The 26,894-nt window shown below is 35.0% G+C and overlaps 1 protein-coding gene across 1 annotated transcript in view; it reads left to right on the forward strand.

The window, feature by feature from the left end:
- Window positions 1-26,894, forward strand: part of magu (SPARC related modular calcium binding-like protein magu) — a 63,062-nt gene that overhangs the window by 29,360 nt on the left and 6,808 nt on the right. The window contains exons 6-10 of the mRNA XM_089645668.1: window positions 6,704-6,805; window positions 15,682-15,809; window positions 16,545-16,737; window positions 17,342-17,435; window positions 17,674-17,942. Of these exons, the coding sequence (XP_089501794.1) occupies window positions 6,704-6,805; window positions 15,682-15,809; window positions 16,545-16,737; window positions 17,342-17,435; window positions 17,674-17,942 (786 nt within the window). The remainder of the gene's footprint in view (window positions 1-6,703; window positions 6,806-15,681; window positions 15,810-16,544; window positions 16,738-17,341; window positions 17,436-17,673; window positions 17,943-26,894) is intronic.

The raw sequence follows: 26,894 nt of genomic DNA on the forward strand, positions 1-26,894 counted from the left end.
TATTTGTTGTACATTTGGTACGTCAAAACTATTGAAAATGTTAATCGAAGGCCGTCTTATGGGTATTTTCAGTATGGTCTTTATGATTCCTTTTTGAATCGTATTCAGGTTATGTGTGTAATATATACATAAAAGACTTGTGAGTTTTTCCGTAATACTTTTGATATGTAGGTCCCATCTAAGAAATATACAAGGCTTGTGAGTTTGTCCGTAATTCCTTTGATATGTAGGTCCCATCTAAAAATATATATAAGGCTTGTGAGTTTTTCCGTAATACCTTTGATATGTAGGTCCTATCCAAGAAATATATAAGGCTTGTGAGTTTATCCGTTACACCTTTGACATGTAGGTCCCATCTAAGAAACATAAAATACTTGTGAGTTTTTCCGTAATACTTTTGATATGTAGGTCCCATCTAAGAAATATACAAGGCTTGTGAGTTTTTCCGTGATACCTTTGATATGTAGGTCCTATCTAAGAAATATATAAGGCTTGTGAGTTTTTCCGTGATACCATTGATATTATGTAGGTCCTATCTAAGAAATATATAAGGCTAGTGAGTTTTTCCGTGATACCTTTGATATGTAGGTCATATCTAAGAAATATTTTTATTTTTTATCGGACACCTCACAAGAGCGTCCCTGCCTGTGCAGTGTACAGACAGGGGAACTATGTCACCACCCGGTTGGGCGGCGTTGTGAGACGGAATAAGGTATGGGCTGTAGGAAGGGATTTGTTAATGCGGGCCTTGAAGAAGCTCGGATTATAGGAGGGAGGAAAAACAGATGCCGGTAGCTCGTTCCACATACGAGCCGACTTACACAAAAACGAGTCGTAAAAACGGCCCGTTCTCATGAAGCCAACGTCAACCGTGAACGGGTGTTCAGCTCGTGTCCGTCGAGTTTCGCGCACGTGCACCGGTGCATCAGGAATCAATGCTGCTAGCTCCTTGGAGCAGGCTCCATTGAAATACCTGTAGAACAGATACAGCATGCCTACATTGCGTCTATGCATTAGAGAAGGCAATCGGTCTGTTAACAACGGATTGTCAATCAGACGGATCGCTCTCCTTTGCACAGATTCAAGCAGGTTTTTAAGTATTTTGGGGCACCAGCCCAAAGGTGGCTCCCAAATTCAATAGTTGGGCGGACTTGAGACTTGTACAGGGTCAACAGCTGGTCACTGTTGAAGAATCTCCTAGCCCTGTACAAGACGCCCAACTTCTTGGAGGCCTGATTTACTCGGGCTTCTATGGATCCCCGATACTTGAGCCGGTCTGATATAGTAACTCCAAGCATTTCAATGGAGTCTTTATTAGGGAGAGTGCTCCCATCAAATTGCACCAGACAGTCATTGATCTCCCTCTTTGCCGAAATCAGACACGCTTGGGTTTTTGTGACGTTGAAACTGACCAAGTTGGCCTTACCCCAGGCACAAACCATCTCGAGGTGATGGTCAATTTTTTGCTTCAAAACTTCCCGAGCTGTTCGGACATCAGAGGTGAAAGGGGGCCTGTCAAAAAGATAACCCTCGTAAACGGTGCTGTCATCAGCGTAGCAGTGAATTGGTGCACATTCAACGAGATCGTTGATGTGCAATAAAAACAGCGTCGGAGACAGCACAGATCCTTGTGGCACCCCCGCATTGATTTAGTGCGGTGAGGAAGAAGAGCCATCAACCACGGTTTGAATTGTTCTTCCCCTCAGAAATTCCCGCAATCCAACTATGGAGGGTTGGGTGGATCCCATACGATGGTAACTTCCCGATAAGCGCCCGGTGCCAGACTCTGTCAAAGGCTTTGGAGATATCCGACCCAACGGTTTGAGTTTCGCCAAAACGCTCCATGTACCGCCCCTAAATATGCGTCACATAACCGAGTAGATCGCCACACGATCGGTTTCGATATTGTTATTCTCGAGATATGTGAGCAATTTGTTGTTAACCACCCTTTCTAATACCTTCGAGAGTATGGAAGTGATGGCTATGGGGCGGTAGTTAGAAGGGTCGGAGCGGTCCCCCTTTTTTTTATTGGGTGGACGATTGCCTTTTTCCAAAGATCTGGCACCTTTCCACCTTTGAGAGAGAGCCTAAATAATTTCGCGAGCACTGGAGTTATTTCTGCAGAACACCTCTTGAGGACCAAGGCAGGTATTCCGTCCGGCCCACTGGCTTTGTCGACTTTCAGCTCGTTCAAGACTCGGAGAAATTCTCTGTTCCGGATCTTTGGTTACTCCATTTGAAAACCGCAGTGCGGAATGGAAGGGGGAGTCTCTCCGTTATCTTGAAGAGTTGAGTTTTCCGCGAAAATTTTGCCTAATAATTCAGCTTTCTCGCGGGCCGAGTTAGCCAGCTGACCATCAGGCTTGGTCAGAGGTGGGAAAGTGGTTCTGCAGAAATTTCTTCCGATCGAGCTAGCGAGTGACCAGAAAGCACGGCTACCAGTGGGGCAGACAGCCAGCTTTTTCGCAATTTTCTGGTCGTGGTTGCTCTTAGCTCTATTTAGAACTCTCTTACAATTCCTTGCCCGTTTTCGGTATTCCGAAAGGTTATTCATGGAGCTAATTTTCCGGAGTGCATTAAAAGCCGTATTTTTGAGTCTGACAGCTTCAGCACAGCGATGGTCAAACCACGGTTTTGTGCCCGCTCCAGAGGATTTGACGGAGAAGGGAATGTAGCAATCCATTGCTGATGTGATTACTTCTCCTACCTCGCGTGCACAAATTGATGGGTCTTCGGAGCTAAAGCATACAGTACTCCAAGGAAAGGCTCCGAAGAAAGACTGCATGCCGTCCCATTTTGCTGCCCTGTGGTGCCATACCTTCCTCTTTACATGTTTGTCAGGTTGACGTTTCATGGAGGATGGGACAGAGGTGGTAATCAGGCAGTGGTCAGAGGATCCTAAGGGCGCTGTCACCTCCACTCTGTACCCGAGTGGCTCACTAGTGAGAAACAGATCGAGTAGGTTGGCTCGATGTGATGGGATGTCTGGTATTCTGGTCGGAGATTCTATGAGTTGGCTTAGTTCATGGGTAAGAGCAAAGGATTCCGCTGATCTACCGGCAGAGTTCGTTGGGCCCGAGAACTTCAGCCATTGTTCATTATGAACATTGAAGTCCCCCAGGATTACAAACTCGGCCGATGGGTAACGGGGTAAGAGAATATCTACAGTGTCACTCAAGTATTTAAACAACTCGACAGTGTCTGATTCGGCAAGGTTTGGTGAGCGATAAAGGCAAGCATAAATTCTCATCATACCGGTGAGATCCACACGTACCCATAACACTTCGTGTTTTGCGCTCTCGATATTTGCGAGACGAGCGCAGCTGATGTCAGCACGGCTGTAAAGGCAGACACCTCCTTTTGGCCTGAAAAGGCTTTCCAGATGATATCCTGGGCAGTTCAGATAGGAGGTATCTGGGGGCTCGGCAATCTGTGTTTCCGTAAGGAAGAGGAGATGGGGATTTTGTGAGAGAAGGTGGTGGTGGATGGGAGTTAGGTTGGTGTGCAGACCGCGAATGTTAGCGAAATTCACCTTCATCCTCGGTCCACACTGAGGACTCCTACTGTTCGCTGTCGCTGAGTTTATATTAATTGGTTATATATATAAAGCTTTTGAGTTTTTCCATGATACTTTTGATATGTAGGTCCTATCTAAGAAATATATAAGGCTTTTGAGTTTATCCGTTATACATTTGATGTGTGTCCCTTCTATGATTTTCATCAATTACTACTACGGGATATTTTATGATTTTTGATATTTCTATAACTGGGCAGTGACAATAAACATTATTTTTACAGCATTCGTGTAGTTTCAGTTCTATTGATTTTACTGGTTGGCTCCTTGAGCTTACATTAAGAGTAAGTGATTTAATTTTCAGCGAATTTTGAAGTGTAATAAGCCCTTATCAATAATTATACTTAGTTATTATAAATAACTGAATTGTCTCAGTACCAATATTTTGTATTTGTTTATTGATAAATTGAAAATGTCCACAGACTCCGTATAGTTATTTACTTACTTTAGTAGGTACTATGTGAAGAGAGGAATACATATGGTAGTTAGTCCCGGAACTTCTGAACTGACATAAATTCCGACTTCTAGTAATAGGTAGTAGAATCCGAAATCTTACCAACGCAAGCAATTCTTGGCTTTTTTTGGAATTTTATGTAGAAATACCAATTCTTTTGTAAGACAATTTAAGCGTTTTTAAGGCTTTTAAAAAAGTCATGTATTTCAAGAAATTTAATAACTTATAATAAAGGATGTATGTTATAAAAACTTTCGTATGCGGTTGTAGTTTTTTAAGATAAAGAAAAGCAAATTTAAAAGAAAAGTTAAATATCCCCGAAGAATCGGTCAATTTATGATGGTGATCGGTGAAATAAACTCACGTGTAGCTACTGCGTCTATTGTTTACTCTGAAATATAAAAAAAATCTCTTTCCATTTATAAAGAATGAAAATATATAACTAATGACTATAACCTATTATAATAAATTGTTTGAACCATTTTAAACTATCCAACAAACGCGTCTTGTAAACTTCCAAATTTAATTACATTAGTCACTAACTGAAATTCTTTTAAAATTGCCCGCAACTTATTTGTCATAGTTCATTTCAAGTATATCATAATTATATTAATACTTTACAGAAAATAATTTTTTTGTAGTACCTGGGACACCCCGTTCAAATGCCACTTGTACATGACGTTGTTATAATGTATACATCAAAAAAATCAAATGAATAGAATTGCCTCTATACAAAAATATTGAAAATAACGTGAACACACCTCATAATTATAAAAAGTAGGTTTAGGAAATTGTCAACAGAAATGGAGATGGTTTTAGCATGGGTTCGATATTAATTTATTCTTCCTATCTTGTGACTAATTCCGTATAAGCAAGTACCAACTGAAACTCTTAATCTGCTTCTCGTGCTTGATGGCTTCATCATGATGGCAGAACTTGTTTATTATTATTTATTAAGAGCGTGGAAATACAATCGCTCTTCTCTTTTCCCCACTTCAAAATGGTCAAAGAACATTTACAATTCGACCATTTATGGCAGGCAGTTGCTATACTCGCTATGCATTAAATTCTACGTACAAGGTTTGCTGGCAGCACCATAACTTCGTTTAAGCGCAAAACTAATAGAATAAAAGCGATGGAGCTAAATAAAATAAAATAAAAAGTGATTCACGAAGGAGACTGAATACTATACTCTATAAAATAACAAACTTTAGTACCCGGTTTTGCCCGAGTTTAATGTTCTTTTATCGTTTTTTGCCTTAATGAATAAAGCTATATAATGTGGCGTAAATTTTTTTGAGATTCTTGCCTTTGGTGGAAATGTATTTGAGATTTGAAAGGAGATCTTTTGTTCAAAGCATCACACTTAGGAAAAAGCCTAGAAAATTTCGAGACAACAAAGTCAACCGTTTGAGAGTGTTGGCCGGAGAAAATTTTCAAATTAAACATTTAAAAATATATCTTTGCAGGTACTTGTGCACCGCTTTATGTGATTTTAATACCTTATATATATATATATAAGTAAACGAGAAATGTATGTAGATTCATGAAGTATACCTATAATACTTAGCTCGACTATCGTTTCACATAATTAGCTACATACCTATACAGGTAGATAGTGGTACATGTATTTATTTTTTTAAATCGAATGTAATATATGAATCCTCGTCTTGTCCTCGGATGTAATATATGAATCTTCGGTTGACCTTTAGGCTGGTAGATGTAATTGCCTATGACTGGTGTCCCGAGACCTTGATTCAATCCGTCCATGTGTTCAGTTTACCAAATATCCGGGCACGCTGCTGCAGCTTGCAAAGCGCAACAGTTATTCAATATAACTGCAACGCAACGTGTGTAACAATTTAATATGACCGTTTAGAGTGTGACGTCAGTCGGCAATACACTGAATTTATAACGAAGAAGGTAGGCACATTAATATTTAAAATAAATCGTATTTTTTATATTGAAAGAAGGATGGGACCATCTTCGATTTTAATACCATATAGTTAGTTATAAAGAAAATTATCAGGCACAATAGTTTCTCCCCACTAAAAAGTATTTATTAAAATACAAACATAATAATAGTAAATCTTACAATATTTATGTTAAATCTATTTGTACAATGTAACTTATATTCGTTATATTACAGTAAAAAAAATATTTTGCTTTTTATCATCTTTTAGATATGCTTTCAGTTTGATTTCTTCGAAACCCTTTAATGTTCTGATTTTAGTAAGTTTTTCATTTATTTAATATATATTTTGTACAGTAAATACACAAAATATTTTTACATGTTACACAGTAGGTATATAATAAAAATAGAAAAAAATAGATTTTCCTCTCTGTAAAGGAACAGGTGACCGGATGACTCATCAAAATGACAATTTAACAAACCTATCAAAAGTTATAAAGTCATGAAAAGTGATGACACAAAAACTCGACTAAATAAGATACGTAAGTTAAGTTTATAGGTTAGTTTTTTTTTCATCGCTTTTAATGTCTTCATAACACTTTTTAAAGGTGTGTTGAATTGTCATTTTGATGAGTTATCATGGAACCGATTTCGAGCCAGTGGGACAACGGCGCAAAAGGAAGGACCATAAAGAAAATGTCCAGTAGTCTAGTGACAATATTATGATGTTCCTTAAAGACTTGACGTGTTTGTTCTGTTGCAGTCACCCTGGAAGAAGGTCGGCAGCAGCGGGCGCCCAACAAGACAGAGGGAGCACGCCGGCCACACCGCCACGGGCAGATTCAGAAAACCAAACCCGCCCTGCGTATGTCACTATTCTTACGTGCGCCCTTTCAATCTCTGGATACTTTTATTAGCACTGCAACCCCACCACTATGCTACCTTCCACAATCTCCCTCTAATATGAATGGTTTGTTAACACAGCGCGAGGCGGGCGTGCTTGGCAGCCTAGCAACACATGCCTCCAGCCGTGGCTGGAGTGGCGCCAAGAGGCTACGTGCAACTGATACTTTCGACTTACGAAGTGATGCTATGCTATAGACGCCAAGTTTCAAACTTATTATTCGACATCAGAAAAAAAACATCCAAATAAAATGAAAAAAATATTAACCTATAAAATTACACTTAAAATTTTCGAATAAGTGTAAAAAACTCTTCAAATGCTTGCATTTCGAACGTAGGTATAGACTTTTACCTTTCTCACTAAAATAATAAATTCCGCGAGCAAGACAATATGCTGATATGATTTCAGATTTTCACTGTAATTTATTATAGTTCTTTATTTTTGGGGTATAATGCCTTGTTGCGCTACCTTCTTCTTTATGATACGTTTTGGACAGCATTACAGTTACCATCTTCCTTGTCTAATATGGGCTGATGGAGGACACTGTAATGCTGTCCGAAACATTGGCTAAAAAAGAGGTAGCGCAACACGGAATAATACCCCAAAAGTAAATCACATAAAGACGAAATGCTGTTTCTCAGTAACGTTTCGCAAAAATATCAGTGTCAGAAGTGTGCACCAAAACACACATTCCTAAGCACTTTGTAGTTCGCATCCATTCTAATTGTGCGACCTATAGGTACCTCGTACTCCTGCCTCGCGTAGCATGGACGTAGCTAATAACTCGCAATCACGACAAAATTACCAAACTTTGATATGAATACGCAATATTGACCTTTGCCATCCCAAAATCACACCATGTTAGAGTTAGTTCTGTGCAATACGATATAAAATAATATTTAAAACACATAGTCATACTGATTCATATAAAAAAAACCCGCTCTAAGTGTCTGCACGCTTCTGCGATTGACGTGTTAAGAATTCTAATATTGACGTCAAAATGTCGAGCCATAACACGGAATTGATTTTCATTGGTTTTTAATGCTTTGTGAATTCAATATTAACGCTAGCATGCATTTGCATAATTTGTTGAAATACATTTTGATTACCCAATAATTCATTCGTTTGAATTGCGAAACGCTTTTAAACGTCTCGAAACTTTATTTTGCTTGCTTCGAACGCAATGAATATCTTGACCAAAACCATCACTTTGTACGAATGCTTGGAACAAAATATAGGCATAAGTGACGATCGTACAAAGTTATTTTGAATGTCAATATTAATGTCCAACAAAAAATCACGAGTAAGGTAATGCATGTTCTTGTTAGCATAGTGATATCTTGTTAGCTGATTGTAATCTTAACCTGTAGTTTTTTTTACTAATTTCCCCACTAATCGATTGCTTTAAGTGGCGGTTGCAGTGCCGTAATTACACCTAGTATTATGCATGAGTATTATAAATACGTTAGAAACACAAACCCTCTAAATATACCATTAAAACATGTACATATATTTAAACATCTTATTATTTTGATGTGTCAGACAATTGAATTTTATTTTTATGTTATCACTTAACCCTTTCTCAACCAGAATTGACATGAATCACTTAAACTCATTTTCTCTAAATAAATCGCTGCATAATTTATCGCATCATTTTGTTTATAGTTTTTGAAAACGCTTTCTTTTGGGTGGTACCTTCTACCGGGCTTGATATTTAGATTACGCTATCGAAAAATAGTCACTTAGTTCCAAATGTACATCATTTTTAAAACATTTCATACCTAATATGTATAACACGATATTGGTGGAATTTAGGCAGACTGTAGTCTTTGTGCCTCAGAAAGATTTTGGTTTTCGATCAATACCGGCTGTGTTTTTCACCCATCAAGCGAAAAAAAATCATCACGGAAAAAAGTAGTATTGCTAATTTATTAAGAATCTCTTGAAATCATTCGTAACCTGATTAAAAACGGGATTGCATAACGCATAAAATGGATAGGTTTCTCAAAAATCTTTTAGTAAAATACGAATGTATGTCCTTATATATTATCAGGGCAAGGACAGTTGTTGCGATTTATTTTGAATTACTAAAAGTTTATCAGGAAACGGCCTGCAATCCCGTTTTATTCAGATAACCAATAATTTTAAATAATTCTTAATATACTAGCAATACTCATTTTTCTCCATGTAAATTGAAAAGTCTTTATTTAAAATAAATTGAAAATCTTATGAGAAAAGAAGTTTAAAGACAAAAGGTTAATATAAAATTAATGTATTGTAACACGGTTTGGATTGAGAAAAGGTTATCAGTGATTTCTGTCCGTCTTACAATGTTCGAGACTTAGTTACAAAGAATCCCCCCATTGTATGCTTACTTACCATAGCCTAAATGACCGTTGCGATAATAATATATTATATTAAAAAGACATTTTTCCAAAACAGATAAATGTTTATCGTATTTGATGTTTGCTTTGGTATATTTGGCGATTTTTTACAAATGTAAATAGTCCTTGATAACAGCAGTTGATATAGCATTTATTTAAAGGCGTACACGTGTTTTATTTGCTGATTTGAAGCTAAATAATCAGTAGCTTTTTTTGCGAGCTCGAGAGTGTGCTAAGCCATCGGTTCAATGCAAAAAAGTTTGAATGGTAAATAATTTGTATTTTAAAAAGGTTTAATTTGTTGATGTTTTATGTCTACGTTGTATTACGCGTTAATTTGAACGTTTGATACAATTATTACAAGCCTTAGACATCAAATATTTATAACATAATTTTTCAACAGAATTTAAAAGCTTCAACCCATTTCTGCGAGTATAATGATCTTGTTTTTATTATATGCATGTCTGAATTGGCATCTGGTTTTGTTTAAAGTGGAAGTGAATTGACTCAAATCTCGAGCGCAAATAAATTAATTAACCCGTATCTACGTACAGAATACACACAAGGGCAATAATTGTGTATTAATGTGGCTTATATTAAATAAATCTTGTTACAATCAATCCAGTTACTTTTTTTTTCAAAAAGCTGTGTATTCTGTATAAATCGTGAAATAAGATTTTTTTTTTAAATTACTGCTTAAAGTACATAAATCTAATTAATTAAAATGTACGAGTATATGATTTTATGCTGAGTCACTCACAAGGCTTTGTTCAAAACCGAGCTTCTTTTTAGTGTTTATTATAGGAGATGTAAATATGGCGTTAGGATACATTATTTCAATATGCGAATGTGTAGATAACTATTGAAATTGCCTATGTCAGGAATTCCTGGAATTGCGTATGCGAAAACAGTTTTTTATCGTGCTTATTCTTTAGCAACATATTTGCATTCATTTTTATCGAAAGTTTAATAGTTAATGACAAATATTAATATTCCCGCCAAATAATTTAACGTTTTGTATTTATGCTTATAATTCGGAATTATAGACGATATTTAACATAATTTGGACCTACTTATTATTTACATTTTTAATACATTATGTTGTAGTTAATATTAATAAAAGATATGTGATTGAGTGACATACGAGTACCAAAGAAAAATACATTTTAAAAGTTGCATTGATATCAACGTAAGCGATTTTAAAATGATTTTAATGTTTCACCGAAGTTTTATTTTTCTAGTTATTTTAAAATGTCTTTCACAACTTTTTTTACTGATTATTAATCCTTCCTACCCAGGATCTGAAGTCCACAACTCTTCCAACCACGCCAAATGCCGATCGGTTAGGATACGACATTTATTTCGTATATTAATTGCGGTAATTGCTTATCAGATTTTAGACAAATACATGTGTACGCGTGGGTGCGTGATGTTGATAAAATACATTTTCATCGACAACGAGTTTATCCGCCGAGTTTCAGCTCGATTGGATGTCGGAGAATGGGATAATTTCCGCCTACAAAATTTGCATCAATAAATTACCGAAAACATAAGTAAAAATTGAAATTCAAATAAATGTATTTAAAAATGATTATACATTGAATTCAATATATACCTCGATGTAATACATTTCGTTTTTGAGCTACAATTACAATTACAAATTAAATCGATCAATCTAAAATAATAATATCGATTTAATGTCGCCTGTAGTCCAAGAGTGAGTAAAAAGATGATCTAGTACATTTGCGTATTATTCTATTATATATTTTTTAATAACTCTTCGTCAAATGTACATGTTGACAGATTAATTGTTTTACCAAATTTGTATAATAGTATCCTATGACTAGGCGTAGGTATATCGTAAACATTTAGCACGTAGTCCGAATCGGAAAAGAGTTATGTTTTTTCTCTTGGCTCAAATAAATAACGTCTCCTAAAATTTATTTATTTTTTTATTCAAAAAACAGTTTTTAGCATAAAAAACATACTCTGCACATCTCACTAGGGCATTCCTGTATCAAGAAGTGCAGCTTTACAATTAGGTACATCATCTGATATTATTAATACTCCAGCGTCTGGACGGTGTAGGCCCTCTGATTGGTCAAATTTAAATTGTGTTTAAATAAGACTTTAAAGATTAAGACACGATTTCATACTGAAATAGAATCGCCACATGTAATACGATATTTATTCTAAAATATCGTTTCTGCTCATACAATTTTTGGATAATATCGAAGAAAATATGTTTTAGAAAGTTCATGATCCATTGGATTAATTACATTACAGTGAAAATTATCCACAATTACGTGATTACGTTTGACGTTTGACGAAAAAAGCACGCGTTCATTCAACATGGCCTCATACGCACCGCGTCAAAGATAGCCGACAGAGCGCTCCTCTGGCGGTGAAAGAACGAACCAAGGGGCTGGCGCGAATATTTAAATATGCAAAATAAAAAGATTTCTTCTGGAAGTTTATTTAAACTTTGCAATGTCATCGTTTCTAAAACAAATATTTGATTCAACTTAATGACAATAAACAACAACTCTTTGCATGTACGATTTTGAAAAATATTGAAATTTAATATTATTTACGTAAATAATAATTTCGCATTATTTTGACAGAACACCGATATGATATACGCGAAAGTATAGGCACTGCCAACCCAATAAAATAACATGAAAGACAATCGGAAGATAGAAACGCTTCGTTGATTGTAAAATTAGCCAACAAATCTCTAATCTGACATGTACTTATATGTATAATAAAACAATCATTTTGCCAGGTATAAATATTTATATAATATATATTAAGGTATTATTCGGAAACGCTGGACAAGGATAATACGAAATATTTTGAAGTAAAACCTTCGGATTTACCTTAATTAATATAGAAGGAATCTGAATGCATTCGGGAATTTTTGAATTTTAGCATTTTAATTTTTAATCACGTCAAATTAAAATTTGCTTTCGTTGTATTGGATGACAGCCGGAATAATTTCCATTGATGACATTTTCTTTTTTTGGTATTCCTGATATGAGTGTCTAGAATTTTTACCATAATTTACTCTATGCAAATATTATTTTGGTATTTTGGTTTCTTTTACAAGTAAGGAAATATTTAAAAAAAGGTTATTATAGGTTAGGATAGGTTAGGTTGGGTTATGCTAGATTAGGTTGGATTAGTATAGTTCAAGTTAGTTTATAGGTAAGGTTAGATTAAGTTGGATTATTATGGGTTAGGATAAGTCAGGTTATGTTAGGTTAGGTAACGTTAGTTTGGGTTATTATGGGTTAGGTTAGGTTGGGTTATTATAGGTTAGGTTGGATTTGTATAGGTTAGGTTAGGTTAGGATAGGTTAGGTTAGGATTGGTTCGGTTAGGTTAGGTTAGGCTAGATTGGATTATTATAGGTTAGGTTAGGATATAGGTTAGGTTAGGTTGGATTATTATAGGTGAGGTAAGCTTAGGTCAGGTTAGATTATTATAGGTTAGGTTGGATTATTTTAGGTTAGGTTGGATTATTATAGGTTAGGCTGGATTATTATAGGTTAGGTTAGGTTATTATAGGTGAGGTTAAATAAAATAATAGTCAAATAAATCATTTGTGCTAAGTAGGCACTATTTTGCCGGAATATTGTATAACATTATATTTTTTTAATTTACGTTTTTCAATTGTCTCTAGCCGCTCATTTCAGGAATACCGACAAAAGAAAATGTTATCAACAGAAATTATTCAAGCTGTCATCCCATACAGCGAAAGCGAATTTTCATTTTACGTAATTAAAAATTAAAAAGCTAAAATTAAAATTTTCCCAAATGCTGTTCGATTCCTTATATAGTAATTAAGGTAAATCAGAAGGTATTATTTAAAAATATTTCCTATTTTCCGTGTCCAGCGATTCCGAATATTTACCTATATTAATTTACCTTTAGCCATTTAGGCAATTATTCGGGAAAGGTAAAGTTTTACCCGAACAACTGTCATTATTATTATGCCTAAACGCCTTCCTGTTCCGTGTTTTAACAATATATACTCACCCTCTCTCTGTGAATGACCTAATATCTACCTATTAAATGTAATTGTTGATAGTATCGCTTAAACTGGGCGAAGCCCAAACAAGTGCCGCCCGCAGGGCCTAGCAGAAAAAAACCCGCGGAGCGGGTTTTTAACTGCTAGTTACAATTACTCTCCCATAATACCTACACCCTATATGGTATATGTTAGCTACCAAGTAACACACTAAATATACGGTATATATTTTATTTCTTTTTTTTTTGCTATGTTCTGAGCCTTTAAAGGTTCAGTTGGAATATTTTCATTTCATCTTTCGCAATTATAATTATGGAACAGTATTTTTAAGAACAGAACCCGCCACATTTCTTAAATTATTATTAAGCGTGGTGATTCGTTATGGCGCGTCGAAGACTATAAAGTGTTTTTTTCAAAGCCAAGCAACATTCAATAAGACCTGAAATACACATAAATACTCCGAAACAATAATTGTTCACCGATGACGTGTCCAGTTAGAGGTCTAACATACATTTTTTATTGCATTACCGAATGGTTTTTACATATTTGCATCGGTGACCTTAACTTGCTGTCTAGACCTTTTTTGATTTGCGAATGTACCGTAATACTGTAATGTGTATGTTGTTCATGATTTCCCACACTTTAGCGCCATGTGAATTATTCATACCTAAAGTGGAATTATACGGAAATGTGAAGTTTGAAGGTCACAAAAATAAACAAAACCTGAAAGCAACCCAATTTTTTTTGACAAACAAGATCCGTGTTATTTAGGAAACATTTTGTGTAGTTTTTAAGCAGTCTGTCAAAAATAATACTTAGCCAAGCTATGGCGGCATTTAAGTATTTTAATATTTGACTAGGTACATTATGATTATTATCTAGTTACCTACCCAGGGTTTGTTTGGCTAAATTAAACATTCTTCAAATAAATCAGTAATCATATAGGGTTTGTTTGGTTAAATTAAACATTCCTCAAATAAATCAGTAATCGTATTTGGTTAAATTAAACATTCCTCAAATAAATCAGTAATCATATAGGGTTTGCTTGGTTAAATTAAACATTCCTCTAATAAATCAGTGGTTTTGAATTTTTGGCGCTTAAAAAATAGTCATACCTAGTATCCTGAACATGTATATACGAGTATTTATAAAAAAGCCAAAGTATCAAAAATATTTCTAAACTTTCCGCGCAAAAAAAAATATTTTTTTTGTAAATTCATATTAACAAAATAACAATTCGAAAATTATTTTTAAAAAATTTACGGAAACTCCCAACGATGTTGATAGGTAACTTTTAAAATGTGAATATCTACTAATACTACAATATTTTTATGTAATTATTCAGAAATATGTCTGATTGTGGTCTGATAAGTATCACTCAGACTAAACAGTCAATCCAGTCAAATAAAAATGCCGTAGGTATATCGCATGCTTTCAATCTCGAAAATACATTTGGCACGTACCTAATAAGAACTTATTTCACTAACTAATGGTAACTATTTCAAAGAAGACGATTTATCAAAGTGAACAATAACAATAGAAGACGAATCATGGTGAGGGAACTCCAATATAAAATAAAAAACATTATAAAATAAAAAAGGCTCTGAGGAAAATAAAAATCGTTCCATAACTGCGGTGTTGAACTCAAGAAGTTCTGCACAATTGAACAAGACGAATGAAAAAATAAACTGTAAGCGCTTATCAATAATCTAACTTTAAATTAAAAAAGACTATCTATTAAACTATCCGGCATCTATGAAAATGCGATATAAGGGACCTACGAGTACATAAAATGTTTGACAAATAAGAGTCTAATCTAAATCTAAATATAATGTATTAACAATGTGGTTTTCCAAATATATTTTCTAATAAGTCCACAGTTTGTGTGAAATGCCATGTATGTATGTAAAGCCTTATTCACCGTATGGTTAAATTGCGATCTAAACAAAATTTTCTACACAATTTGTTTATCTAAGTTCCTGCCAAAATGTAACCACAGTTTGGTTATCCAATGCAAGGTAAATGGTTATCCACTGCAGTGTAATGGTTTTCCACATTGGTTTATTATTGCCCTATCCAATGTAAAGCCTTATCCACAACATGTTTTATTTGCGATTAACACAAATGTTTCTACAAAATTTGACTATCTGGACACAATTTACTGAAAAGAGTTGTTCACTACCAGCGTAAAAGTTTGGAGATAGCTTAATAGATTGCCTCCTAATCCAACATAAATCCTTGTCCACAATTTGTTTGAATTGCAATTAACGCAATTGTTTCTCCGCAATTTGACTACACCAAATATCTACAATTTTTAGATATTTAGAATGTAAAATGTGTCCGGAAATTGATTATCTAGTACAATGTAAAGGGTTTTCTTGATTGATTACCGCCCAATCCAACGAAAAGCCTTGTCCACAGTGTTGCAAGGCAGCCTGACACGAGTCTCGGCGCAATTCTCCGATCTGGACGACCCCACGGACAGGTCTAAGGATGAGACGGACTCCAATGACTGCCTGTCCGATAGGAAGGCTGTTTTAGATGAACAGGTGAGGACAAATTTTTTAAACTCATTTTTTAACCCAAATTGATTTGAAATATTTTCAAAATAGGTTAAGTTTTCCTTTCACTTGTGAAAAATAATTTGCTTGGATAGGAGTTGCGAAAATAGGTAAAATCGTTCACTGGTTTGGAGGATTGTGATTATCGCCAATTTTAATGGGTTATTGGCTAAATGATTCTGTGGTTCTCCAATCAGCAGAATCCAAGGTTGCGTGATTACTCTCGGTGTGTAAAAATGAGAATTCGAATATTTTCAATTTAGTTTTTATTTTAACAAAACTCACGTTACAATAATTTCATGAACAAAACAGATCGCGTACGTTAGAGGAGATTTATGGCTAAACCGGCGGCTAGTCCACTGGAGAAAGAATTAAATATTTGCCCCGTGAAGTATCGCGTGCAGGTTTACAGTCTTTTACAGTTTCCAGTCTCAAATAAATGTGGGTAAAAGTAATGTTGTTATTATTTTCGGGAGATGTAAACTACCTATAATTTACCCTACACTAGTTTTCTTAATAGAAAAATCATTAAATTAAAGCAACTGTTTTGTAGGTAGGTAGGTACGTTCATTTTACGTTTGATGAACACAACTGCGGTAATAACCCCACAGTAAATGAACACCTGACACATCTGGAAGAAAAGCTTTATCGTTTCCCGCCCAAAGTAATGAGGACGCTGCAATATTAAGCGCCTGCTTATAATACAATGTACTATTATTGCAGAGGAACGGCGACACGGTGCTGTACGTGCCGGTGTGCACAGCAGACGGGCGTTACCAGAACATGCAGTGCTATCGCTACACGGGCTACTGTTGGTGTGTCAACCAGGACTCGGGCAAGCCCATTCCCGGCACGTCCATTAAGGACCAGCACCCCAAGTGCGAGGCCACCTCCACCAGCAACAGACCCATGAAAGGTAACAACACATATCTAAATTAACTTTTACCTAATTGAAAGGTTAGATTGAAATTCTGTATTAACTTTTACTAACATGAAAGGTCAGATGAAAATTCTACATAAACTTTTACTTGCATGAAAGATCAGAAAGAAATTCTAGATAAAGATTTCTGTACAAATTATTCCGAAAATAGGCGATAACTCCCTGGAGGAGCTGAAGAGATTGAAGAGACTGGTGATTCACATAATAAGGACGGCAAGGACACTAATAAAATGCTGAAGAAACGAACTATTCACGTACTCAACATTCTTCCTCTCAAATACCTCTACAAATCCTCGCATACTCCTTGAATATATATTTTAATGCAATAATCGCACATAACAAAGACAAGACGACAGGTTTTAAGAAAATAGTCCAGGATATCTACACCTAGAGTGAAAGGATAATAATATTTGGATGATTTGTAAAGCGCCGTTTTTATGCAAAATCACCTCAAGGGCGCTGAAAAAATGTATATGATACATTTCTACAATTACTTATACGATTTTAAATAAACGCGATTTCAGCAGAATATATTTTAATAGAAACTAAGCACCTAGTAAAACTAATTGACTTTTTATAGGTTGTCCAGAACAGAAGAAACACAAGTTTCTAAGAGATTTGATGGACTTTCTGAATAATGAAATGCTCACAGGAAACAACGGCACAGGAGTTGGGTAAGATTATAGTACATTTATTTCATAATTATTTTTTGTTTCTTCCGACCACTACCGTATTCAGTATTACTTAATATATATATTGTTGATTGATGGCATTCAGCATCCTCGAATAATATCAATGTCTTTTTTCTTGCTGCCACGTCTTTGTATCATTGTTGAAACAAATTTTGATGATATTTCAACAAGGATTTGAATCTTTTTGATGTCTAATTTTGTACTACCTACCTCTTTTTAGTTCCATCGGAAATTCAAAGTGGCCGGCTTCCAAAGAAGAGCAGATCGCCACGTGGAGCTTTGTAGTGCTGGACAAGAATAAGAACAAGAACCTGGAACCGAAGGAGTGGAAGTCATTCCGCCTGCTGGTAAGCACCAATAACCTGCTGCGGCGGTGCGGCAAGCGGCTGCCGCGCTATTGCGACATCAACCATGACAAGAAAATCAGTATCACCGAGTGGCTTAACTGCCTGGACGCTCACCTGCCCACCACACCAAGCACAGACCAAGGTAAACACATTCACCTCTTTTAAAACTTTCTTCGGGCGCCTTCTGCTATCAGTAAGGGCAATTTTCGCCCTGATGGCTGCAACCAAGAACAAAGTTTCTTCGAGTGATTTTGTAATTGTTACCACTTCATGATGTGCCCAATATATTGCGGTTTGTGTAAATTCGTAGCGGAATAAGATGATTAATTAATTTTATAATACTGAAACCCTTTTTTGGAAGGCGATTTAACAATATGAAAATAAATTAAAAAAGTTTTGTAATACGCATTTAAAAAAAAAAGTTTAAGAAAGTGTTTATGAAAAAATTAAACCGCAACCCTACACTTGTTTTTTTTTTGTTTTAAAGAAAAACATTCAAGGTATTTGTTGAGGATATTCAACGTTTTAAAATATTTTGTGAACGGTCAGAAAAAGAGCATATTTCTGATATGATTTTGATAAAAACTAAGCCCATGGAAAATTAAAAATATACGTTTTTTCTTGTTTATCGTGTTGCGTAATAATGTTTTCATTATTTCAAATGAATAGAAAATACACTCCGCCATAACAGTAGAACTGAACTGGTAGCGGACTAAAAACTTGAGAGGTAGGATCATCTTCTGTAGAAGTTCCAAGTCGGTTCCATACATCTTCTTTGATAGATCAGATGATTATCTATTAATCTTGAGTAAGCTCACATCATCGATTGTGTTTAGTAATATATTTTGTATTTGTCGCTTTTCATGATGTAAATCACGTCTTTTTTTAAATGTTGTATCTTTGTTAACGTATGGAATCACATATTAGCAATTGGAAAAAAATTTACACAATAATCCGTTGTATCAAAACAGAATTTCAAATGACAGCTTTGTGGATGGCTTGAGCTTGATTACACCTAATGCATGATGGAATTTACTTTTGCTAGCTAAATAGTTTCTTTTTAATATACGAGAATATACGTAATATTATAGAAATTTTGGGCAATAACTTCAGAACTCAACTTTCGTTTATAATATAGTAAGGGTTTGCAATCATTGAAGAGCGTTTTCACACGGTGAAAATCTACAAAAACTCTTTTTTCGTGGAACAGTTTTAAGTGAATTATTTATGATAATCGTGAGATGATCAATCGCCTCGGAACAGAATCGACTAGGAATACAAGACAAAATGTAACATTCTTCTGCAATTCCTCATACACAACCAACTATCAGACACACTCACTAACCAATAGGATGCCTGACTATTGATATATTTACTTACTCATATATATTCACCTCACCAGCACTTTGTTGAATCCTACAAATTATAATAGCGTTTGTAATGTAGACTTAGTGATTTGTCTTGTATGAAGTAGTTTTCTAGATTCTATATTATTTAATGTTACTGTTACTAATATTGTTTCATATTCACTTTACAAGTTTAATGTTATTTCATGCTTTAAAAACTTTGTGTATAATTTTCGATACCTCACTAAGTTTGTTCAGTTCTTACATTCAATTGACTGTTAGACTTTATGAATAATAAGAAAACTCAATCCATTTGCAAAAAGCCATATTTATTAAAAAATGAGTCGAAAATATGTACGTATTTGAAAAAAAAGGTTCTTCAAATCGAATATCCCACACATTCTAGTGTTTAAATAAAATAATTATTTTTAATGAAGATAAATGATTGCTTTATCTTTCCAAGTACCTACCTTCACCTAAAAAATAATTATGAAAATTTCGAATAAAATACCTACCATTAATACGTAGGTGCATACAAAAATGCTTAAGTAATATATAGAATTTTATTGGTAGGCAATCAGATATAAGTTTATTTTTTTAATATAATTATATTATAAATATATTATATTTTATAACTGGGGGACAATTCAGATACATTGAAACAAAATAATAATGCATCTTTTTCATTACATACCTACCGAGCTATTTCACTTGTATTGATTGTATTGATGTAAATATTTAATTGTGCGAACATTTGACGGCCGGCGTGGTCTAGTGGTATACGCTTTTGACTACAGATCCGAAGGTCGCGGGTTCGAACCCGGCGTGCGCAAATAAATTTTATTTGATTAATTTGTGTTATTTCACAATTAATTAATTTAAAATAATATATAGTATATTTGCGGCACGTTCCAGAGTGGAAGATACTCTCAGTATCGCCCTGGTGTAAGACCACCATTCAGAATTGAAACGTTGCTTGAAATGGCTTTAGCCGTGTTTGGTGACCAGATCTGAATAGCCAGGTACTTCCCCACCTTCTTCTTCCCCATCTCCCTCCCCTCCCCAATACCCTCAGCCTCACAACATACCCCAATTGGGGATGCCATAGTCTCACTGGCTCCAGACGGGAGCAGTTGGGACTCTTGTGCGGTAATACTGTAAAAAAAAAAAAAAAAATCATTGTCTTTTACACATACATAAAGCAGGTAAACATATTGATTTTTGATAATCTTTAATTTTCCATTTCGTAAACCCTACCCAGAGAATAACATAAAAAGTAAAAAAATTATTTAAGGTAGAAATTTATCTTCGTGAAGACGCTCCTCGATGGGAAAGTTTGTGAAATGCAATAAATATGTGGAAGATTTAAAGTTTTTTTCTTATTATCGTACGAAAAATAGCAAATTTTTATTCTTTCATTTATAATTATTTTTGCATATTCCGAAACAGTTCCAACTGACCACAACGTCGTTATGACATAGAAAACGCCAATGTCGGGTAAGACAGCTGTAACCGAAATCGCCTGGCGTGACGTAAACGCCGCCGAATTAACGAATAAAAACGACCATGTCACTTTGGCGGTAAATCAAAAATGGCACAAAACTAAAATACCTTCATCATTTTTCTTATTCGCCCCGAAACTGTTTGATTAGCATCAATGTTAAAACCTTAGATACACACTATACGTTATAGGCATGTTGACCGTTAACTAGAAACATGATGCGTTTTAGATTTACCGGCTAGAGATGTTTATGGCGAAAAGAACTGCGTACTAACTTATTTCCACTTATGTTTCAAAGCAAACGGGATTTATTTTGATTTATCCTCGAGTGCCCACATCTCGTATCTAACTCATCGCATAAACTGTTATACCAGTTCTGCCCATATCGGTTTTACCGCGTCTTGTGAGATTAATTGCTCTTCCGTGTAATTAGAACCTACAATGTCCGGTAATTGCGCTGGTTATTCCACTTGTAGTGTTCTTAAGTCCCTACTTACAAGCAACAGGGAGTCTGGCACATACGCTCGACAAAGTTATTGCAAACAGGGGTAAATTGGAAAAATTCAGAATTTTAAAACAAGCCATTAGCACACAACGGTTAATATTTTATGAGTATTGAATGTAGCAGTAGCATGAGTGTAATTTTTACAGTAGTAAGTAGGTAGTTACTTTTTAAAACTGTTTGTTTCCTAAAAAAAGTCGAGTTAGTAAGGCCTCTTTGGGAGGCGGGTTTAGGTACCGCCGTTCCGGGAATAATTTATTAGATGACCAACACGCCAACACCTCTGCCGCAGGTCACCCCAAATGGTTCGCTACGTTTGGTGATTTATCAGGGGTGCCCGGGTTCATCGGGTGAGGTGTGTTTAGGATGCACCTGTCCACCAGCTACGTGGTGTGCCAGATCGGGAAAAGTTGGTTTGGAGAGACCCTTTGACCTCTCCAACTGATGCGAGTGTAAAAAATAAAATAAAAAAATCTATCGACCCATCGGCTTGCGCCGCAGTGGGAAGGATACACTCATATGTCCGTCACTCTTGGACTCACCGATCCCTAGATTACCAACCCTCTTACCTATTATTTTCCCAGAAAATCCTCTCCTTCCTTTCCATAAAACGACCCTCCACACAGCATCCCAAAAGATGATGTAGGTGTGTTTTAAACAAATTATATGGGAAGCGGGAATGGGTACCGCCGCCCCGGGAACTATTTATTGGATAGCCAACACCCCTGCCATAGATCATCGGTGTTTTAGCAGGGGTGCCCGGGAACACGGTGTGAGGTTTGTCCTTCTACGTGGCAGGTCGGTTCGGGAGAAACTGAGTGAGAGAGACCCTTTTTCTCCAGCCACACTCTCTACATCCATCGCCCTGGACATTGAACCCTGGTTACTACCCACCCCTCACACATTTTTCCTTCCCTAAACTTCCTCTCGTTCCTTTCCCTAAACGACCCTCCACAAAATTTTAACGATAGGAAATCGGAATGTATTATATAAGTATAGTGTGCAGTAGGTAGGTAACTATCGTAATGAAACTACATAAAACTTTTCAATTTACATTAAAATGAATTTTAATGCTTTTATATAAACGATCGGCAAACAAATTCTGAAAATAAAAAACGTATTTTTTTACGAAAAACTTCAGCCTTTGATAATAATTTGCTTCACCTCTTCATTTGTTTGGTGTATTAAGTTAAGAAAAATTTTACCAACTTCATACATACGATTATTTTTTTAAATAACTATCTCTCTGCTTCGGTTGTTTGTATCCCATACTAGCTGACGTGTACCTGGCGTTGATCGGGGTTATGATAATGGAGTAAAGTTTGCATCCTATACTAACTGACGTGTACCCGGCGTTCATCGGGGTTATATGAGAATGGAGTTAAGTTTGCATCCTATACTAGCTGACGTGTACCCGGCGTTCATCGGGGTTATATGAGAATGGAGTAAAGTTTGCATCCTATACTAGCTGACGTGTACCTGGCGTTGATCGAGGTTATGAGAATGGAGTAAAGTTTTCATCCTATACTAGCTGACGTGTACCCGGCGTTGATTGGGGTTACTTATATAAACACGCTACAAGGTTCACAGAAAACTTATTAATCCCAAAAGCAAACAAAACTATATTTCAAAAAGGACCACATTACATGGCCATTAAAGTATATAACAACCTTTCACGTAGTATCAAACAAATAACCGACATACTTACATTTAAATCAACACTAAAAACATTTCTTTTAAACAAATGTCACTACACCTTAAATGAATACCTTACATAAATTAAATACCTCTGTTTTTTTATTTTTTATTTACATACATTTGTTAACATGTAATTGTTGGGTTATGTATTATAATGTGTATTTGTTGGGTTAGCTGGAAGAAATAGGATGTAACCTATAAGCTATATCGTTTGTACTATTTTTGTGCAATAAATATTTTTTTGAATTTTGAATTTAAATTTTATGAGAATGGAGTAATGTTTCGAGGTTCTGAATTTTAGAGTAGGTACCGGAAAACTGGGTACATTTTTAGGTGGAAATAATATTATTGTAAAGAATTTAAAAAGTTTACGGTTTTTTTTCTACTTCTTCGACTTCTTTTTCATACACTTCCACGTCACGTCATATATTCTCCTTACACCTTTTCTTCGTTCATAACGTACGCCACATTTTACAAAAGTCTTCCTCGGGCGACCCAGACTTTTCTACCATTAACTTCAAGTAGCATTAGTAGTATCCAATCGTTGCTGTTGAAAAATTACATTATATCGGCGGAGATAATGCATTAAATTTTTCTATGTCGTCCCCGATTTTTTATACCATTTAAACCACTCTTTTAACACTCTTGGTACTAATAAGAACAACTTTTGAGAATTTCATCGGTCGGTAGTTTGTGTATCTATAGGACCCAAACGAAGAAACATTAATCTTTATGTACGTAGATACGGTTTTTTGCGATGTGATGTGTTTTGTAAATTATACTAATTATGGGAAAATTTAAACAAGCGATACAAAAGGTACCAAAAATTAATGTTATTTGAACAATTTTATTAACGTTGTTTACTAAAGTTTTTTTACTACTTTCTCATACGTTCGTAGTATCCTTGAATACGCATCACAAGTGTGGAACCCAGGCTATGCAATACATAAAAATAGAATTGAAAGTGTTCAAAATAGATTTTCAAGGTACCTTAATTTCCGCTCTTTTCGATCTCATATTAGTAATGAAGACTCTGCAAAGTTCTTCAATATACAGACGTTAACTTTCCGAAGAAATATAGCAGATTCGGTAATGTTATTTAAAATTACACAGAATTTAATCGATAGTCCTGATCTTCTTCAACGCCTATTATTCCATGTTCCCAATCGCAACAGCAGACAGTCGCTTACTTTTAATCTCCCTCATTGTAAGACCAATTCCAAACAAAACTCATTTATCTACAGATCCACACATTCATTTAACTTAAATTATTACCATATTGACATTTTTAACTCTACTTTACGCGACATAAAACAGAAACTCAATAATCAACAAAACTCAAACTAGAAGTTCAATTCCTATATATTGCCGTCCTTAATCCTTATCCTATATTTCCTCCTCCTCGCCCCTCACCCTCCTTTATTTAATATTTTCTAACTAAAGAAGAAATTAATTTAAGAGAACATCTCTATGACATTGTACACCTTACCATTAACTATTCATCAGTGGAAAGTTCATAATTGGCATAATTAACTATATTATTATTGTATCATTGTATAATTAAAGATTTGCTGTCAACTTTTCCTAAAATGTATGTATAAAGATAAATTCTCGTCAAAAATCGTCTTATCAGTATTATCGAGTTACCTTCCGCGCAGAGTGCGGTGAGCACAAGGACAACCGACTTCCGTACGACCACAACAAACTACATTATACTATCAGCAATTGCAATAATGTCATTACGGGAACCGACTGTGAGTGACACGTCCTCTGCTCACTACACTTACTGCGGATGGGAGAACCCGCAACTTGATAAACGTCGCATATAACATGTACAGTGATGTGCACCGGGGAATATTACCCGACCTAATATAAATTTCTCAATTTTGGGTATTTGTTTATTTTATTAACAATAGAATCAACAATAAATCCAAATAAATTGAATAATTCTGAACACAGCCGAAAAATAAATGGTTTTTTAAAGGCGATAAAATACGCTTACAATTAATGTTATTATTAGAAATAAACGTATATTTTTTTTAAATAATAAAATTTAAAATGCACATAAAAAAGTTTTAATAATGGTAAATTTCTGAAATTACTGATAGTGAATAAAAATTTCAAACATTTCATTAAACAAATGTACTATAAACGTTACTGTCAGCTTTATAATGATTTTTTTTTGGGGTATTTTGCCGTGTTGCGATACATCCTTCTTTAGACAACGTTTCGGACAGCATTGCAGAGTCCATCATCATGGCAGACTGCAACGCTGTCCGAAACGTTGGCTAAAGAAGTAGGTAGCGCAACACGGCATAATACCCCAAAAACAAATCACTATAATACTTTTGGCTTTATTTTATAATTTCTTTCGAAAAAAAAATCATGAAGTTTCATAATTTCATACTCGTGCTAAAACCCTCTTTAATTGTAACAATTCTAAGACTGAACATTTCAAACACTCGCTTGTTCATAGATTACATAAAATTAGTAATAGGTACGCAGATGCAGCGGATCTGTTTAACTTCACAGAAGCTAGGTACAAAAAGGCTTTAATTTCATATCTTTTAAATCATGACCAATAAAATGTAAGTCTACTCATACTTACGTAAAAAGTCAAATAAATATGTAAATAAAATGAACTGCCTGGGGCAACTGAGAAACTTGGGTCAATAATAATATTCAATACGTTGAACCAACAGCTTGATTGGCACTTACCTACTTTCAACCAAAACCTGAAAATAAATGCATACATTTTAGCTATTGTAATATATGATATCATATCATCTATACCAGTGCTCCGCAACCTTTTCTCACCTAAGAGACACTAAAATTCTTCCTAGAATTCTGCGGCACACCAAAAGCTAAAATATATAGGTATTAAATTATTCATACATATAACTATAACGTATTTATTAATTATTTAATAATAATTATGAATTAATGTGATACCTGCGTTTGTTTCAATGAACACAAAAGTTTTATATTCAGCTCGATTTTTGACAGCAGACCGCTTATCATTTGTAATTAATACAAACGTTGCAAAACTTTGCTCACATAAATATGTCGTTGAAAATGGAAGTAGTGTTAAGATTGCTTTGTCGAAAATGCGAGGATATTCGTATAGGATAACGTAATTCCAGAAAACATCTAATGGAACTTCGGAGAAGTGAAGTTTTAAAGTCATGTCATTATATAAATATGTAAATTCCTCTCGAATTATATAGAGGCAGTGCTTCCGTAAAATTTATTGCATTGGTTGCAAAAGGACTTCGAATCCAATCGTATTGTTCCGTATTGATGGAATAAAAATACAGATCAAATTTGTGCTGAAGCATACTTAAATGTTTTTGGCCCAGATCCACAATCAATTGTTTGTTTTCAATAGTGCTTTAGTTGGTCTTTTGGTACATTTCAAAACATCCCTTTTGCAACTCTTTCTGCCAAAGTTCGATTTTTTTTTTCAAACTTGTAATTTGTATTTTGCATGTTCATTCAAATGCTCGAATATATCAGCCATGTGTGCAAGTTTAATCAATCAGTAATCATCATCGAGGTGCTGATATACGTAGTTCGTGCATATTTTGATTTAAAAGAAACTCACGCACTTCGTGACGAAGCTCAAACAATCTAGCCAAAACTTTACCTCGGGATAGCCAACGAATTTCAGTATAAAACAATAAGGATTCATATTCGGCTCCCATTTCAGCACAGAATATTACAAAAATTCTGTACTACATTTTGAAAAATAGACAATATTATGAAAAATAATTTGTCATTGTGTATTAAATACTGTAAAATGTCAAATACATTGAATTTGACCGCGGCACACCTGTAACCAGCTTACGGCACACCAGTGTGCCACGGCACACCGGTTGCTGAGCACTGATCTATACTATCATATATTTCAATCAATACTAATCTAACCTAGTCTACCTATAAGTTTTGCATGTACTTGTATCTCTAACTTTTTATATCCATTTAGAGTTCCGGTTAATTTTATATTTTCTGATGACACTGTTTATAATTTACTGTATATGGTATATT

Source organism: Hesperophylax consimilis, chromosome 23, assembly GCF_061612785.1.
Source record: "Hesperophylax consimilis isolate HC1 chromosome 23, BYU_Hcon_1.0, whole genome shotgun sequence".
Lineage (NCBI taxonomy): Eukaryota > Metazoa > Arthropoda > Insecta > Trichoptera > Limnephilidae > Hesperophylax > Hesperophylax consimilis.